This window comes from Rattus rattus, chromosome 8, assembly GCF_011064425.1.
Source record: "Rattus rattus isolate New Zealand chromosome 8, Rrattus_CSIRO_v1, whole genome shotgun sequence".
Taxonomy (NCBI): domain Eukaryota; kingdom Metazoa; phylum Chordata; class Mammalia; order Rodentia; family Muridae; genus Rattus; species Rattus rattus.
Genome location: NC_046161.1, coordinates 2,188,920 through 2,208,509, shown reverse-complemented (window position 1 = coordinate 2,208,509; position 19,590 = coordinate 2,188,920). Strand labels below are relative to the sequence as shown.

Here is a 19,590-nt window from a genome sequence, read left to right as displayed (position 1 = left end):
TTACACCAAGCTCAATTGGCATGAACTTGAGTTTTTATTGAGGTTACTAACAAGAAATAGGTATGACTCAAGCACAACTGCATCATCAAAACGTTCATGTCATCATGGGTGATGGCTCTTGAAAACAGCAACTCTGGAGCTTTGCACTTGCTTGCAGGACACTGCAGTCTGAGAATCTCTTCTCTTTCATTCTGAGGTAAAGTCTCCTTCCTTCTGGGGAGCAGATGTTTATTTTTACTGGAAGCCTTTGAGGATCTTCCAAGTTTCCCTTCCCGCACATATGTGACATTTTGTTTAATCCATTTATACCTCTCAATTTCTTCCAGATGGAATGATTTTAAAGGTAAAACTGCTATATGACAAATGGTGTAGTCCCTAAATTAAATTCAAACCTGTTGCTGGCTGCCTCATAAGCAGGCATGCCATTTTCTGATTGATTAAGAGACTGAAATAACAGATAATCAAATAATAGGAAAGAGAAACAATGATATTAGACAAAACTAAGCCTAGTACCCTTATACATATAAACATCCATAACATTTTATTATACTGCTTGGTACTAAAACTATTGACTGGATGAATTTCACCTTCTAACTTTCCCCTTTAATTTCATTATTACTGCAAACCTACCTAAGTAAATAATTATAGTAGCAACAAAATAGTCTATGATTATTATAGTTGTAATATTTTTATGTGACTTCTATTTAATTGTCTGTGCCTTCATGTTCACAGTTATGTGAGCATGGTTGTATTACCATTGCTGTTTTATGGCTGATGAGAAGTTGCATTTGTGAGCTTAGGTCCAATGTCCTTTGAGCAGAGTAACCTTGTTTTCACACGCAGAACACCAATATTACCTTATTTTTCTGCAAAAATCTTTAAAATAAATACATGCATCTGATCATTGCCTTTTATGCTGCTGTTGCCCACACTTGACCAGAGTATCTGTTTCTACTACCCAGCCCCTCCAGCTTCCTGTTTACGTAAGACACTCTGGAGATACTTTCAGCCTTGCCAGGTCTCACTTCCTCCTGGGAGACACTGTGTTCTGATGGATGAAAACTTTTAAAAGTGATTTTCTTGAACACACATCAGCCATTTAAATGATTGTAGTGTCTTATATTTCATTTGTTTGAATAACTATTTTTACCTTTGCCCTATAAACTTTGCTGTACAAAGACTGAATTTCAAAATGGCATTGCCAAAGCTAGAAAACTATCATTTAAACAGAGATGTTCAATAAAAATTGCTGACTCAAGGGAAAGACCAACGCACCTCCCCTCAACTTGACATCTTCCAATGTGCTAGACTTCTTGTTTTAATATGCCAAGTCTACCGTGTTCTTAAATATTCTTAAAGAATGGAGTTCATAGTGTGTCTTCATATGTTAGTGATCAGTAACTCACAGAGAATTATTGAAGACTACATTTAAATCGGAAGTAATGGAGACTGGTTGATGGTACAGGGCATCCAAAGCATGGAATCTGATGGTGAAATGCTGATATTTAGGCTGGAATCATTATTATGAAACAAAAAATGCCAGATATGGGAAAACCAGGTACCTTATGACAAATACTTTGAAATTTGGAAACATGGAGGGAATTTACCAAATTTAGTGCTAACTAAGCTGAAATGTGAAGTATAAATTGAAGACAACACTAGAAGAAAGGAGCACATGGGAGTTTAAACCTTGCATATATTTGTACGTAATTTATATACTAAAAGAAGATTGTATGTTTAAAAATCAGTGAGCAAGACAGATGATAGCAGAAATGAAGCTGAGTGATAGGCTTAAATTTAATTTGAGAACTTAGAATATTCAATTTCATTGTGAATAATATATGAGAAACATGCGATTTTTCCAAGTCCACCAAGTAATTATGGATAGATTATCTCTCTAAATTGCTACCGACCCCACATTTCTATTCTTTTCCTGGCTGTAATCCTTTTATATGCCACGACTAAGTAAAATCATATTGTATTTTAGATTTGTGTGCATGGCTTGGTTTATTTCACCTAACACAATGTCTTACAGTTTCATCAACATATTCACAAAAGTCAGAACTTCATTTAAAATACTGTTTTATAAATGCTAAAACACTATCTCTATTCCTAGAGCTTTATCTATCTATAGCTACATCATCCCCATCTATTCTCTATGATCTGTTTCTTTACCTATCTATATTCTTTTCCTTATTTACTCATGTATCCACAGACATACTGTCTCTATATCATAGCTGATTAAACAATATTGCAATAAGCAGTTTGTAGTATTCGTCCACTATCCTTATTTCATAAAAAGGAGAAAAACAGGTGTGGATTTGATTGATCCGTGACAGTTATATATTATTTCTGAAGAATCTCCATGAATCATTTTTATTATTCTAATGAGTATACTTGTTTATACTGCCATCAATAATGTGCAAAGGATCACTTTCTTAGCATACTCTACATCACTAACGTTGTGTTTTCCTTTTTCATTTTTATTTATTCCTCTCTTGTAGAATAATACATCTTGATCATAGCTTTTGCTCCCTCCCCTCCTCCCAGTTCTCCATACCATGTCCAGTTCCCCCTAAATCAACTGTGTTCCCATGTCTCCCCTCAGGAAGAGCAGGCCTCCCAAGGACATCAACGAAACACAGCCTAGCAAAATTGAATGCGATTAGCACAAATCTTCGCTCTCATCAAGGCTGGACAAGGCAGCCCAATAGGTAAAAATGGGTCCAAAAAGCAGGCAAAAGATTCAGAGACACCCCTACTAATATCATCAGGAATACCCCCAAAACACCAAGCCAATACATGTAATATATGCAAAGGACCAAGAACAGACACATGCAGACTCTGTGAACACCCATGAGCCCTGCTTAGTTGATTCTGTGGGTTCTTCCATTGTCCTCCCTCCTCTCTGGCTCTCACAATCCTCCCCCATTTCAAGGGGCTTTCCACACTCTGAAGGGAGGGAACCAAAGGAGACCTTAAACCTAGGCTGTCTCTCCACCCATTGTTTGGCTCTAGGTCTCTGCTTCTTTCCCATCAACTGCCTGAGTTAGCTTCTCTAAGGATGACTGGACTAGGTCCCAGACCTATTAGGATAGCTCAAAACATCATTAGGAATCATTTCATTGATTTTTCCTTCATTGTATAGTCATGTTTGGTTTTACTCTATGTCTATCCAGCTTCCAGTTCCTTACCATCCAGGCAGTGTGAGGCATGCCTCTACTGGCATAGTGCTCAAATTAAACAGTCATTTGTAGGTCACTTTCTCATGTTCTGTGACATCATTGCCCTAGTAAATCTTGCAGGCTGAACAACTGATAGCATGAAAGTTTTATGCTGTTTTGGTGTTCCATTCTTGCCTGGATACAGAAGGTGGAGTGTTCAGGTTCAATATACTCCATCACTAGGAGTCACCACAAGGGTAGTCCTGACTCATACATTCCAGGGAGTTTACACTACACTAGGTTTCCACATCACCCCTACCCAAATGCCCTCTAACTCCGGTCATCTCTTCCTGTACCCCCAGCCTCCACTGCTATCTCCCTCTACCTCGTTCTTCTTAGTCCTATCCCCAACCTCCCTAGTCCACTTGCAAAGTCTATTTCCTCTTCCCCAAAAGATAAATGTATCCCCTTTATGGATCTCCTTATTACTTATCCACTCTGGGTTTGTGGATGTAGCCTAATTAACATTTATTAAATGTGTAATATCCACTCATAATTCAGTACACACTCTAGTCGTCTTTTTGTGTTTGAGTAGCCTCACTCAGGATGATACATTTTAGTTCCATCCACTGTTGTGCAAATTTTATGATGCCATTTTTAACTGCTGAGAAATACTTTATTGTGTAAATGCACGATAATTTCTTTATCCATTCTTTAGTTGAGGGACATCAGGGTTGTTTCTAATTTCTGGCTGTTATGAGTAAAGTTGCTATGAGCCTAGTTGAGCAAGTGTCTCTGTGGTATGCTGAAAAATCCTATAGGTATATGTTCAAGATTCACACAGCTAGGTTTTCAGGTAAATCAATTCCAAATTTTCTGAGAAACTGCCATATCTATTTTCTTCATTTTAATGATTTGTTAATTATTTTGTTTATTTGCATTAATTAATTAATTTCACTCAAGATTTTATTCCCCTCCCGATCCACTCTCTTACTGTTCCAGATCCCATACCTCCTCTCTGACCCCCTGTCTCCACTAGAAGTAGGATCAACCCCTCCAGACCTCTAAACTTTCTGGGGCCTCCAGTCTCTTGAGTGTTAGAGGCATCTTCTCTGACTGAACCCAGACCTGAGAGTCCATTGCTGTAAATGTTTTGGGGGCCTCATATCAGCTAGTGTATGCTGTCTGGTTGGTGATCCAGTGTCTGAGAGATCTCAGGGGTCTAATTTAATTGAGACTGCTGATCCTCTTATAAGGTTACCTTCCTCCTCAGCTTCCTCCAGCTTTTCCCTAATTCAACCACAGAGGTCAGGAGATTCTGCTCATTGGTTGGATGCAAATATCTGCATCTGGAACTTGAAGCTTCTTTGTGGGTCTTTCAGAAGACAGTCATGATAGATCCCTTTTTGTCAATGCTCTACAGCCTGAGTAATTGTGATAGGCCTTCAGACCAACCCTTGAGCTGGAACCCTTTTGGGGCCTGTCTTTGGACCTTCTTCTTCTCAAGCTCTTCTCCATTTTCATCCATGATGTTCTTTCAGATAGGAACAATTATGGGTCAGAATTTTGACTCTGGAATAGCAACCCCATACCTCCAGCTCATCTCTAAGGGTCTCTGGTGCATTCTGGAGGATCCTCCCAACCTCCTATCTCCTGAAGTTTCCATCCTTTCTGATGACCCTCAGATTTTCAGACCTTTTCTCCCACCCAATACCAGATCATGCTCCCCTCTCACAACCCTCTTCCCCTTTCCCTCCCTGGGCCCTCCCTCTCTCCACATTTGTGGTTGCTTTCTACTCACTCCTAGTGGGACTGAGGCATCATCACTTGGGCTCTTTAGCTTGTCGAACTTTTTGAGTTCTGTGAATTGTATCTTGGTTATTATTTATTGTTTGTTTGGTTGGTTTTGGCTAATATCCACATATTAGGGAGTACATACCATAACTGTCCTTTAGTTTCTGAGTTACCTCACTCAGGATGATATTTTCTAGTTCCATCAATTTGCCTGTAAATCTCAGGATGTCCTATTTCTAAATGACTGAGTAGTATGCCATTGTGTAAATGAACCACCTTTTCCACTTTTTCTCTATCCATTCTTCTTTGGTGTAACATCTGGGTTGTTTCCAGCTTCTGGCTATTACAAATAGGGCCACTATGAACATAGTGGAATGCATGCTCCTGTGGGGCATTTTTTGGGTATATTCTCAAGGGTGGTAGTGTTCAGTCTTTAGGTAAATCTATTTCTAATTTTCTAAGGAACCTCCAAATTGATTTCCAGAGTGGTTGTATCAGTTTGCAATTCCACCAGCAATGGAGGAGTGTTCACTTTCTCCACATTCTAACCAACATGTGCTGTCACCTGAGGTTTTGATCTTAGCCATTCCGGTTGGTGTAAGGTGGAATCTCAAGGTCATTTTTATTTGCATTTCTCTGATAACAAAGGACTTTAAACATTTCTTTAGGTGCTTCTCAGCCATTCAAGATTCCTCTGTTGTGATTCTCTGTTTAGTTCTATGCCCTATTTTTTGATAGGGTTGTTTGAGTTTTTTTTGGTGGTTAGCTTCTTGAGTTCTTTAAATATTTTTTTGGATATTAGCCCTCTATTGGATGTGAGGTTAGTAAAGTTTTGTTTTCCCAGTCTATTGACTGCCAATATGTCTTACTGACTATGTCTTTCGCCTTACAGAGGGTTTCCAGTTTCATGAGGTCCCATTTATCAATACTTGATCTTAGAGCATGAGCCATTGTAGTTCTGTTTAGGAAATTTCCTCTTGTGCCAATGATTTCAAGGCTCTATCCCACTTTCTATTCTATTAGATTCAGTGTATCTGGTTTTATGTTGATATCCTTGATCCACTTGGACTTGAGCTTTGTGCAAGGTAAAAAATATGGGTCTATTTTCTTTTTTCTACATAGAGACAACCAGTTAGACCAGCACCATTTATTGAAGATGTTTCCTTTTTCATTGTAAATTTTTAGCTTCTTGTCAAAGATCAAAAGTGCATAATTGTGTGGTTTTATTTCTGGGTCTTCAATTCTAGTCTATTGATCAACCTGTCTCTATACCAGTACCATACAGTTTTTATCACTATTGCGCTGTAGTGGAACTTGAGGTGAGGAAAGTTGATTCCCCCAGATGTTCTTTTATTGTTAAGAATTGCTTCTCTATTCTGGGTTTTTTGCCTTTCCAGATGAATTTGAGGATTGCTTTTCCCATGTCTCTGTGTTGGAATTTTGGTGGGAATTGCACTGAATCTGTAAATAGCCTTTGATAGGATGGTCATTTTTACTATGTTAATTCTACCAATCCATGAGCATGGGAGATCTCTCCATTTTTTGAGATCTTTGATTTCTACCTTGAAGTTATTTACATTTCAAATGTTAACCCCCTTCCAGGTTTCCCCTCTGTAAACCTTCTCCCACTGATGCCAGACAACGCCATCCTCTGTTACATATGCAGCTGGAGCCATGGGTTCCCTCCATGCATATTCTTTGGTTGGTGGTTTAGTCATGGGAGCTCTGGGGAATCTGATTGGTTGAATTGTTGTTCTTTCTATAGAGTTGCAAACCCCTTCAGCTCCTTCAGTCTTTCAGCTAACTTCTCAATTGGGGTCCTGTGCTCAGTGAATGGTTGGATACAAGCATCAACATCTGTATTGGTAAGGCTCTGGTGGAGTCTCTCAGGAGACAGCTATATCAGTCTCCTGAGAGAGCAATTCATGATATCAGCAATAGTGTCTGGTTTTGGTGGCTTCACATGTGAAGGTCCTCAGGTGGGACAGTCTCTGGATGGCCTTTCCATCAGTCTCTGCTCTACTCTTTCTTCCTGTATTTCATTTAAGCAGGAGCAATTTCGGATTAATATTTTTGAGATGGGTAGGTTGCTCCATTCCTCAACTGGAGGCCTTGCCTAACCTTTGAATATTGCTTCTACAGCTTCTCTCTTCCCTTTGTTGGGTATTTCAGCTAACGATATCCTTTTTTGGCTCTTGGGAGCCTCTTGCTTTCTTGGCATCTGGGACTTTCTGGTGGCTACTCCAAGTTCCCCACCCCCCCCCATTGCTGCATACCTCTATTTAATTTCCTGACTTTCTATACATCTTCCCCCATCCCTGTCTCCTCCCATACCCTCTTTTCCCTTCCCCCTCCTCTATTCCTTCCAAGTTCCTCTCACTCTCTACCTCCCATAGTTATTTTCTTTCTCCTTCTAAGTAAGACCAAAGCATCCACACTTTGGTCTTTCTTCTTCTTGAACTTCATATGGTCTGTGAATTGTATCATTGGTATTCTGAGCTTTTTTCCTGATATTCACATTTCAGTGAGTATATACCATATTGGTTTTCATGGAGACTATAAAAATTTGTGTCATGTTAATTATGATCAGTCTGTTACTCATCAGATGTTATCTTACTGTGGCTTTAATATTCATTTCCTGATAATTAGAATTACTGTTTGTATTTATACATACAACATGCTACCTGTACTTTTCTGCAAATTTATCTGTTTAGTTCCTGTCACTATTTTGTTACTCTATTTTCTTGCTATTAAAGCTGTTAAGTAGGTTGGCTCTCTTATATAATCAAGGTATTAGCTTCTCAAATTGCAAATCTGTTCTTCAGTTCCACAGGCTGTGTGTTAATCCATTGTTTCCTTCGGTTTCAGCTCAGTTGCTTTATTGTTTTTGCTTATTTATTTGTTGTTTACATTGATTTACATTAATTTGTCTTAACTGCACTTAAGATTATTAGGGTGAAAATCATTGCACAGAGTAATATAACTGGAAAATCCTCCTGTGTTTTCTGGTGTTATATAATTAGTGGTCTAAACTGTAATTATTGAGCTACTTTTCTTTTTGTTTGGTCTGCCATTTAGAAGTAACTTTATTCCTCTACAAGCGCATACATAGTATTTACTGAGGAGGAAATCTTTACCCATTGCAGGCAGGTTCAAGTGCTTTGGTTGAAAAGTATCTGAGGAAAATCTTTGGCTATAATTCCACCCTATTATATGGGCTTTTATGTTTGCTTCTCTGTGGGCCTCATTTCACTTTGATTATTTTAGCTTTGTAGTTACATAGTGTTTCTTCTCTTGTCATTTAATATTTTAGTCATGATTTCTTAGACTATTTTTATTTATTTTGATATTAAAATTATAATAAAATTCCATCATTTTCCCATTTTCTTTCCTCCCTGCAAAGCCTCAAGTATATCTCTCCTTGCTTTCTCACACATCCTTGTGATCTAACTTTTCTTGTTCTCTTTCAAATTCACAGTCTCTTTTTTCATCAATTCCTGTTATATACAAATATGTACTTTGAGTTTTACAAGTTGATGTGCTATGAATTTTAAAAAGATTTCTACTTTTATTAAAATGCCATTTGATTTTTGATAGATATCATGTTGAAATTATAGTCTGCTTAGATGTTGTGGCTATTTTAAACAATTTTGACCCTTCAATTCCACAAACACAGGGTATCCCTCTATTTATCCATAACATTCATTTCTTTTTCTAATATGTATTAGTTTTCACAGTATATATCTTTCACTTCCTTGGCCAAATTCATTCTTGTGATGATTTTTGTAGCTATGTTTAATGGAATTTATTTTTTAAATTACTTTTCAGATACATATTGCCATAGAATGGGTAGCATTTTTACATTGAATATTTTCATATATCTATTGAAAAAACTTTCATATACTATATTCTGATCAATGTTTCCATTGCTCCAACATCTATCTGATCACACTCTCTCTCTCTCTCTCTCTCTCTCTCTCTCTCTCTCTCTCTCTCTCTCTCTCTCTCTCTCTGTCCTTAAAACAAAAGAGCAAAAACAAAAACAAAAAACAAAAAACAGAAAATGAAAAAAAAACAAAAAAGAAAAAAAAAACCCAAACCAACCCTCCAAAAAACAGGCAAGCAAAATATCAAAGTAGAATAAAAAAAAAAACAACAACAAAAATAGAAAAAAAAACTTAAAAAGTACACACATAAGTAAAACTAATATAAACATAAAATTAAATATCATAATATGTATCAAAATACTAGTACTGTAAAAGGGCAATATGAAACAAAATACCTAAATATATACACTTGAATTTATTTTGTATTGGACATTGACGGCTGAGCATGTGACTACCCTTAAGAGTGGTTTGTATATCCAATGAGACTCCATTGGAGAAAACTAATTTTTAAGTCATATGATCTACTAGTACAATAAGTAGTTTGTTTTTATTATTATTTTTTTAAGTTGGTAAGCTTGTGGAAACAGGCACTCACTATATATCCAAGGCAGGCCTCACATTTGTAGTCATCCTTTTTTCTCAGTTTTCGAAGGGTGAGAATTCAGACACCTATATTACACCTATTAGTTTCTAAAGCTTTGGTAAAAAGTTTGAAGTTCCTGGTTATAAGACTACTTTCTGTTTTCCTAGAATCAGATGCTCTCTATTTTGTTTTCTGATTTCTAGAATTTTCAATATTTTATACAACAAAAATGTAGAGGATAACTTTGTTTCTTATCATAGTAAAATTATGTTATTTGTTGACATTGAATATGATGTTATCTATGGTGAATGACATATTTATGCATATATATAATTTCCCATCTTATTAATCTCTTTATTTTCTTCTATTGATCACCCATTCAGCACTGTTCTTTTTTGAATATTCAAATTGCTACAACAGAGGACCAGAGTTTAGGCAAAGTAGATGCTTCAACACTAGCCTGAGTTCTATTTACATTATCAAACTCCGTGAGATGACGTTTATAGACTATCATCCAAGACCAAACATCTCTTCATCTCTTCTATATAGAATTGACACTCATACCAAACACAGGTTTTCTCTTTTCAGTGTCTTGAAACAACATATTAGTATGTTTTCAAGCATCTCTTCACCAAATGACATGGAATACCATATGCTGTTAAAAAGATTGTCTCTAATATCTGAGCTACCATATTCTGTTTAATTTATAGCATTTTTATGATTTGATCAATTAATAGCTAAGTGCTCTGTGTATAGGGTGTAAGTCTTACTAACATCTTTTTCACAAAAATTGTTCTTGTGACATCTTGGGGAAAGCATTCATCTAAAGAGTTGGCGCAATGGCAAATCAGAAATTTTTATTATTATAAAGCCTATGTCATGGTTGAGTATTTATTATCTTAATTTGTATATTTTATAGTAACTTCTTAATTAACTGATTTTATCTTATATTGTTGACAGAAAACAACCACCCTGATAAACCACTTAAGGTGTTGGAAGAACTGGGCAAAGAATTCCTTACAGAGTACCTAGAAAAATTGGTACAAAGCAATGTATTGAAATTAAAGGAAGAAGAGAAACAAAAATTTAACAATGCTGAACGCAGTGACAAGCGCTGGGTTTTTGTAGATGCCCTGAAAAGGAAACACAACCAAGTGGGCAAAATGCTTCTCCAGACATTTCTTAATGTGGACTCAGGCAGCCACCATGGTGAAGGTAAGATCAGAATGCATTGTGAAGAGTTCAGGATAGCCATGATCTGTTGTCAGGTCCAACACTTTATAATTATCTAAATTATCATTTTTCTGTAAATAGACAACCTTTCAGAAAGTGTTTTGACTTTCATAGGTGGGATCCAGTTTCCAACGTGGTAAAAAAGCTAAGTCCTGTGTTCAAGCTATTTTGAGAAATAGCGAGTCACCTGACAATTATAGAATGGAACCCTAATCCTAAAGTTTATCACTTTGTGAATTTTGTGACCCTTATCAGTCTTAGCATCTGTCTAAGCATCCTAATACTTTCTCTCATGTTTTTGCAGAACTAGAAACATAACTCAACAAATACTGGCTCTCATCCAAGGTTCTTTTCTGAACTACATATTCACTTAGCACTGCCTGCACAGTTAGTACTTCTGAGCACATGTTCCATTGTTTCATGAAATGAACATGTGTACAGCTAAGCATGGTCTTCTCCCATTAAGTCAATTAGATGCTTTCCCACAAACTGAAAGAATCACAAGGATAAAACTAAACTAAAAGTATTGCATGCAATAAGGATCAGAATCATAGGAAAATGTTCAAAATATTTTTAGTAATTTCAGAAATTACACAGAGGTCCAAACTCTGAGCTTAATTGAATTGAATTGAACTGAATGTTCAGCAGAGAGGAGGTACAAGTATGCACTCTCTTGAAGAACTCTGGGCTTTGTCTGGATTGGAATCTCCAAGACAGCATGAAAGCACTGGTCCAGTAGACCAGGCCACAAGGGAGAATAGGTGCAGGCTCTGGCTAGTCATTTGCATATGGACTTAATCCTGACGGTCTGACAAAAGAGAGTGAAGGATAGGAGGAATCCAGTATATTTGTATGTTTACTCTGAACTAATTTATGTCAGGAACTTTTAAACAGAAAGAAGCACTTGAGGTTCTACTGACCAAAAATTACATATTGTCTTACCTAAGAGGAATCCTTCATTTGTTATATTAATTCGATAGGATTTCTTTCCAGTTTATGGGAATCAAAAATTAAAAATTTATCTGAATTCATATTGTTTTATAATTTCTTCCCCTTCAGAGAGGAGCTAGGAGACATTTGCGCAGAGTAACACATGTCCAAATAGTAAAATGTGTGATACATTGCACTGAAGAGTATAAGAATATTACTAAAATTATTTCCTTGTTTTTCCTTACATTTTATATGATATTAGAAAAGTTAAACTGGAATATTAATTAAAGTGATTTTCTAGTGGATAACACTCTGGTAAATAAATTATTTTTGGCAAAGATACAATTGAAATAGACAAGGATAAGGTGGCTTTTAAGAATAAAATCATCAGAAATTTAAAGTTGTTGAGTATGGAAAAGTCAGGTTTGACCCCCAAATTACAGTGGCATTCTCCCAAGAATTACCAGAACTCGGGGTCTCATTGTTGGGCTTCTCTGCTTTTGAATCAACCTCCTCCCTCTGCAGTCTTAGTTGTGCTGTCGTAACAGTAGTGCTGATGACTGTCACTCATCGTTACATATCAAGAGTCATCTTCACTTCGTTTTCTTCTAGACCATTCTGCCCAGCCAACAAATCAGGTCTCTAAATAGGACTGAAACACTCACATTATCTGATATATTTTACAGCTAATTTGGAAATGGAGGAACCAGAAGAATCAGTGGACACTCTCAAGCTTTGTTCCTCCGAGGAGTTCACAAGGCTGTGCAGAGAAAAGAAGCAAGAAGTACTGTCCTTTGCTGTTGGCATAGAGACACCAAAACAATTCTTCATACTAAAGACAGTTTCTTAAGCCTCTGAGCCCAAGGGATAGTGATATAACTGGTTTAAATTATGGTTTTTATTGTGAACAAATTCAATTTTTAATTCTTTTAATTTTTTTAATTCAATGATAAAAATCATGGTGTTCATTTAGTTCTTTATTTTCTTCTTTTTTCTTCTCTTTTTCTCTCTTTTTTCTTCTTTTTTTTATTTTCTTCTATTCATAAATTACAAAAATTTTATCTGCAGTCATGGAATCAAAATATAAAATAATACAGTTGACTAATAGTTATCTGTAGACTGGTTTAGAAGAGCACACATAGTGAAGGTTTATTACAACAGTATACAAAATATAATATTGACAATATTATACAGTAATATTACTAAATGCACTTTGTTTCATAATTTTCTTGACATGAATTGATCATATCTTTGGATTTTATAGCTAAGCTAACCCTTACAATCTAGGAAATTTGACTTTAGCCCTTGAGAAGGACATAGATAATATCTTTCAGTTACAAGTTGAGCAATATGGAAGCTATATGAGATATTAATAAAGCAATGTCAATGTATGTCTATTTTCTACAGATTTACCCAATAAAGGAGACCAATGGCCGTACTCGAAAGGCTCTTATCATATGCAATACAGAGTTCAAACATCTCTCTCTGAGATATGGGGCTAACATTGACATTAGTGGCATGAAAGGCCTTCTTGAAGAGTTGGGCTATGATGTGGTGGTGAAAGAGGAGCTTACAGCTGAGGTAAGAGCCATTGAAACCTTCTATGCTGGGAACATGAAAAGTTTGATTCACAGGTAAACATAATGTTAAGGAGAATCCTCTACCAAACTCAAATTAGGAAAATGAAATCTGTGCCTTTTGTAAGTTTCAAATATTCTATGTACCATACAAAAGTGCCCACCAGTGTGGGTTCATGCAGTATTCTTCTTTCCAAAGTGGAGCAATTGAGACTCAGTGTCAGAACATGACAATGTAGCAAGCACTGAATAGGAAGCAGGCAATCCACATTTCAGAATACAATGTAGCATACAGAGTGACAATCAGCCATACAAAACATATCTACAGAGAATAGTATATGTGCTTATCTATAAAACTTAAAGTGAATGCATGTTAACTCAAACTGAAAGGCGGGAAAGGAAAGGGGAAAGAGTTGGAGAGTGGAGTTCAGTAAAAGATGAGGCTGTCTAGAAAACCTTAATGAAGATAACGAAGACACTGAAATGCATTACTTGAGCAAGGGGCACTGAAAAAGTATCAACAGGGAGACTTTCAATTTGCGAGGGGTGCATAAGCTACATCTAGAGAAATGATGTGAGAAGGTACAAGATGATGCTAAGTGTCTGAGAGACACAGGAGATGAGAAATATAATGAGACTGGATGCCTAAGTTTAGTTGTTCTCAAAGCACATAGGAAGGCCTTTTGAGGGCAATATTTAGTACTAATAGAACAGTCCAATGCCTACAAAATAAAAGATATCATACACATGAAAAAGGAAACATAATAAGAGACATGACTCTGAGTTTTCACCAAAGCAGCTCACACAGTGTTACTAAGTATGGGGCCTCGAAGTACTTCTAAGAACAAAAAGCAAACCAACTATGATTACTGGGTACCCAGCAAGTAAAGTAACAGATTTTTTTGTATGTTCCCAGTGTTGGTTTTATGGAAATGAGGAGGTAAGATATATCTTAACTATCATCCTAAAGGAAGTCATCGGTTTTTTCCAGGGCATGGAATCAGAAATGAAAGACTTTGCTGCACTCTCAGAGCACCAAACATCAGACAGCACATTCCTGGTGCTAATGTCTCATGGCACATTGCAGGGCCTTTGTGGAACAATGCACAGTGAAGAAACTCCAGATGTGCTATTATATGATACTATCTATCAGATATTCAACAATTGTCACTGTCCAGGTCTACGAGACAAACCCAAAGTCATCATTGTGCAGGCCTGCAGAGGTGGTAAGGTTTTGGTGGAACTGTGAACTCCTAGGATGTTAGCTATGCAAGATAATGCCACATAGGCTTTGTGTCTAGGAGAAATAACTTTAGGCTCTGTTTAGTTTTCAGAAATTAAAGGAACCAGTAAGAAATGCCTTCAAATGTGCCAGTACAAAAATTTGTCTGGTTAGTGGAAAGATTTTCATATAAGCAGTACAAGTGATTAAGAACTTTTCTAGAATCCCTGAGTCAATTGAGAGAAGTATATAAATATTAGAGCAAAATCATTTTAATGTTTGATATACTTGTGGTTTTTATATTATCATTTTGAAATTTGTATTTGAAAGTAGGAAAATCACCAATACCATTATTGTATCTGAGTTTAATACCCTATTCTCATTAATGTAAGGATCATAAGACCATACAGAAATAAAGTCAGCAAAGAAACACCAGGGTTAGACTACATTTTACATCCAATGGGAATCAATAATATCTACAGAATACTGTGATCAGCATATACAGAATACATATTTGCAATCCCAGTTCTGGGAGAAAAGGACAGGTAGATAACTGTAGAAGACAGCACAGCACAGTGGACAAATATCGCAATATATTGTCATGTTTGTGGCTAGTATATAAAATGTATATATAATACATTTACTCTTCACCAAGATTACCATTCAAAATATTCCTCATGCTAACTTTTTTTTAAAAAATATAGTAAAATATAGAATCAGCCCAGGTTACCTTCAACACATGACTGGATAAAAAAAATGTCTTTATGCTTAATTAGGTACTGCAAAACCATAAAAAGAATAAATTCCTGAAATGTGAAGGAAAATAAACATAACTCTATATCCTCATGTTAAGCAAGAGGAATCAATCACAGAATGGTGATTGTCCATGCTAGTATTCAGATTCCTATATATGGACACTGAATAAAAAATATAAAAATGTGATCTGAAGGTATAAGAGTGTTTGTATGTGAGGAACCATATACATACCGTATATAGTAGCTGTATTCACACACACCAGAAAAGGCCATTGGATCTCAATACAGATGGTTGTGAGCCACCATGTGGTTGCTGAGAAATGAACTCAGGACCTCTAGAAGGGCAGTCATTGCTCTTAACTGCTGAGCCATTTCTCCAACACTCCAACCCATTTACTTTGAAATAATAAAATTCAGGTCTTCTTTCATTACATAATGCTTTCTTGTGTGCATTAATCTCATTGTTCTATACATTTAATTATTAGTTAGTAGCTATGCTGATATCACATTTTGGATATAATTAATAATAATAGGGGCATGCATATACCTATTATATACTTAATTTTATTTACATTGAAACAGAATTTTGCTGTATATTTTCCAACTTGTCAGAACTCATAGTAATCTCTTGCCTCAGTCTCTGAGAAGCTGGGATTATAGTTGTGTACCATCATCTCCAACATGTAGGATGCCCATAGGCTTGTATGACTTTAAATTCATATAACCATGGACTTTTAAGTAACTAAAGTAGAAATAAATTCTCTATAGCCAGGTGTTGTAAAATGAAGCAGATCTAAAAGTCCTCTGCTGATTTTAGTAAACAAATTCTTATAATTTTTGTCTCTGCCCTTATTTTTTCTTATCATGTAACAAATCTCATTTATCCTAGCGAAAAAGAAATTCACTCTCAGTCTGTTTCTCTGCTCTGTCTGAGTGTGTGTGTGTGTGTGTGTGTGTGTGCTCTTACTTAAAGTGCTTGTAAGTATATGTGAAACTAATTAGAATGAGTGCTTAAAATGACTGAGGTAGAAAACTGGAAGCCCTACTGAGTGTGATCAGTGCTGTAGAATGTATTGTTTCTCCAGGAAACCCTGGGGAAGTGTGGATCAGAGAGTCTTCAGGAGCCCACTCCTACAGAGCTGTAGATCTACCTAGGAATATGGAAGCTGATGCTGTCCGCATGAGCCATGTGGAGAAGGACTTCATTGCCCTCTACTCTACAACACCACGTACGTGTTTTCTCAACTATACAGCTTTGCAGATCAAAAGCCATCTTTTTATTAGATTTTTTTGTATTTACAATTCAAATGTTATCCCCTTTAATATCTGCCCTTGCCCCTGTTTCTATGAGGGTGCTCCCACACCACCAGCCTGGCATTCCAATTACACTAGGGAATCAAGCCTTCACAGAATCAAGAGCCTCTCCTTGTACCCACATACTGCATATGTAGGTAGAGTCATGGGTCCCTCCATGTGTACTTTTTGGGGTTTTTTTTAAGTTACTCATTTTTCTTTCTTTTTTTTCTTTTGTTTATTGGAGTTTTTTACTTATATTTCAAAAGTTATCCCATTTCCCGACTTCCCGTCCATAAGTCCCCTATCTTATCCCCCTCCCCTTATTCTACAAGAGTGTTTCCCCTTCTCAACCATCCTCTCCTTCCTGCCTCCCTGCCCTGACATTCTCCTACATGGGAGGAGAGGGGTACAGCCTAGGCAGGACCAAGAGCTTCTTCTCCCATTGGTGCCCAACAAGTCCATCCTCTGCTACATACGCATCATGGGTCTATCGATGTGTAATCTTTGGGTAGTAGTTTAGTCCCTGGGAGCTCTCGTTGGTCAGTATTGCTGTTCTTGTGGGGATAAAAGCCCCTTCAGTTCCTTCTATCCTTTCTCTACTTCCTCCAATGGGGACCCCGATCTTAGTTCAAGGGTTTTCCTGCTAGCATATACCTCTGTATTTTCACGCTCTGGCTGAGCCTCTCAGGAGACAGCTATTTCAGGCTCCTGCCAGCATGCACTTCTTGGCTTCATCAATATGGTCTAGAATATATATATGCTGTCTCTACTACAAACTTTGCCTCCATATCCCCTTCTATAAATATTTTTGTTCACACTTAAGAAGGACTGAAGCATCTGCACTTTGGGCATCCTTTACTTCTTCTTGAGCTACCTGTGGTCTGTGGACTATATCTTGTGTAATTCGAGCTTTTAGGCTAACATCCATTTTTCAGTAAATGTATACCATGTGTTTTTTTTCGTGCTTGGGTTACCGCACTCAGGATGATACTTTCTAGGTCGATTCATTTGCCTAATGGTTTTCACGAAGTCATTGTTTCTGATAGATGAGTAGTACACATCGTGTAAACATACCACATTTTCTGTATTCATTCCTCTGTTGCAGGGCATCGGGGTTCTTCACAGCTTCTGGCTATTATAAATAAGTCTGCTATGAACATAGTGGAACATGTGCCTTTTTGTATGTTGGATCATCCTTTGGGTATATGCCCAGGAGTGGTATAGCTTGGTCCTCAGGTGGTCCAATGTCTGAGGAACCTCCAGACTGATTTCTAGAGTGGCTGTACCAGCTTGCAATCCCACCAACAATGGAGGTGTTCCTCTTTCTTCACATCCTTACCAGCATCTGTTGTCACATGAGTATTTGATCTTAGCCATTCTGACTAGTTTGAGGTAGAATCTCAGGGTTGTTTTGATTTGCATTTCCCTGAGGACTAAGGATGTGGAATATTTCTTTAGGTGCTTCTCTGCCATTCAATGTTCCTCATTTGAGAATTCTTTGTTTAGGTTTGTACCACATTTTTTGAATAGGGTTATTTGATTTTCTGGGGTCTAACTTGTTGAGTTATTTATATATATTGGATATCAGCCTTCTATAAAATGTTAGATTGATAAAGATCTTTTCCCAATCTGTTGGTTGCCATTTTGTTCTATTGACAGTGTCATTTGCCCTACAGAAGCTTTGCAATTTTATGATGACCTATTTGTCAATTGTTGATCTTAGAATTTAAGACATTGGTGTTCTATTCAGGAAATTTTCTCCTGTGTCCATGTGTTTGATGCTCTTTCCCATGTTTTCTTCTATTAGTTTCAGTGTATCTGGTTTTATGTTGAGATCCTTGATCCACTTTGACTTGAGCTTTATACCAGGAGTTAAGTATGGGTAATTTGCATTTTTCTACATGTTGACCTCCAGTTGAACCAGCACCATTTTTTGAAATTTTTTTCCACTGGATGGTTTTAGCTCCTTTATCAAAGATTAACTGACCATAGGTGTGTAGATTCATTTCTGGATCTTCAATTATATTCCATTGATTTACCTGTCTGTCTCTGTACCTATGCCATGCAGTTTTTATCACGATTGTTCTGTAATACAGCTTGAGGTCAGGGATGGTGATACCTTCAGAAGTTCTTTTATTGTTCAGATTAATTTTCACTCTCCTGGGATTTGGTTATGCCAAATAAATTTGAGAACTATGTCAACTTTATGAAGAATTGAGTGGGAATTTTAATGGGGATTGCAATGAACCTTTAGATTGCTTTTGGCAAGTTGACCATTTTTACTATATTAATCTTGGCAATCCATGATCATGGGAGATTTTTCCTTCTTCTGAGATATTTTTTTCAATTTCTTTCTTCCATGACTTTAAGGTCTTGTCATATAGATCTTTCATCACACCAAGGTATTTTACATTATTTCTGACTATTGTAAAGGGTACAGTTTTCCTAATTTCTTTCTTTTTAATATCTCCTCCCTCTCTCTCTCTCTCTCTCTCTCTCTCTCTCTCTCTCTCTCTCTCTCTCTCTCTCCCTCTCCCCCCTCTCTTTCTCTCTCTATGTTTTGTTTATTTGTTTATCAGCTGTAGGTGTTCTCTGGTGGAATTTCTGGGGTCACTTAAGCATACTACCATATCATCTGCAAATAGTGAAATTTTGACTTCGTCTTTTCAAATTTGTATCCCTTTGACCTCCTTTTTTTGTCTGATTGCTCTGGCCAGGGCTTCAAGTACTATATTGAGTAAGTAGGGAGAGAGTGGGCAGCCTTGTCACTGTGGTAGGTTTCCCGTATGCAGCAAAATGATGGTTCCTGTTTATATATCCAGTCTGTTAGTCTATGTCTTTTTATTTGGGGAATTGAGTCCGTGATGTTGAGAGATATTAAGGAACAGTAATTACTGTTGCCTAATTTTTTTTTGTTGTTAGAGAGGAATTATGTTTGTATGGCTATGTTCTTTTGGATTAGTTGAAAGGAGATTATATTCTTGCTTTTCCTAGGGTGAAGTTTCCCTCGTTGTGTTGGAGTTTTCCATCTATCATCGTTTGTAGGACTTGATTTGTGGAAATACGTTGTGTAAATTTGGTTTTGTCATGGAATATCTTGGTCTCTCCATCTACGGTCATTGAGAGTTTTGCTAGGTATAGTAGCTGGG

The 19,590-nt window shown here is 36.8% G+C and overlaps 1 protein-coding gene across 3 annotated transcripts in view; it reads left to right on the top strand.

Moving 5' to 3' along the window:
* Positions 1–19,590, top strand: part of Casp4 (caspase 4) — a 34,892-nt gene that overhangs the window by 1,551 nt on the left and 13,751 nt on the right. For all 3 annotated transcript variants that reach the window (XR_004388809.1, XM_032910154.1, XM_032910155.1), the window contains exons 2-6: positions 10,389–10,643; positions 12,278–12,375; positions 12,999–13,172; positions 14,160–14,394; positions 16,231–16,374. Coding sequence is in view for 2 of the 3 variants with exons in the window: in XM_032910154.1 (XP_032766045.1) it covers positions 10,389–10,643; positions 12,278–12,375; positions 12,999–13,172; positions 14,160–14,394; positions 16,231–16,374 (906 nt within the window). In the remaining variant the exon portion in view is untranslated. The remainder of the gene's footprint in view (positions 1–10,388; positions 10,644–12,277; positions 12,376–12,998; positions 13,173–14,159; positions 14,395–16,230; positions 16,375–19,590) is intronic.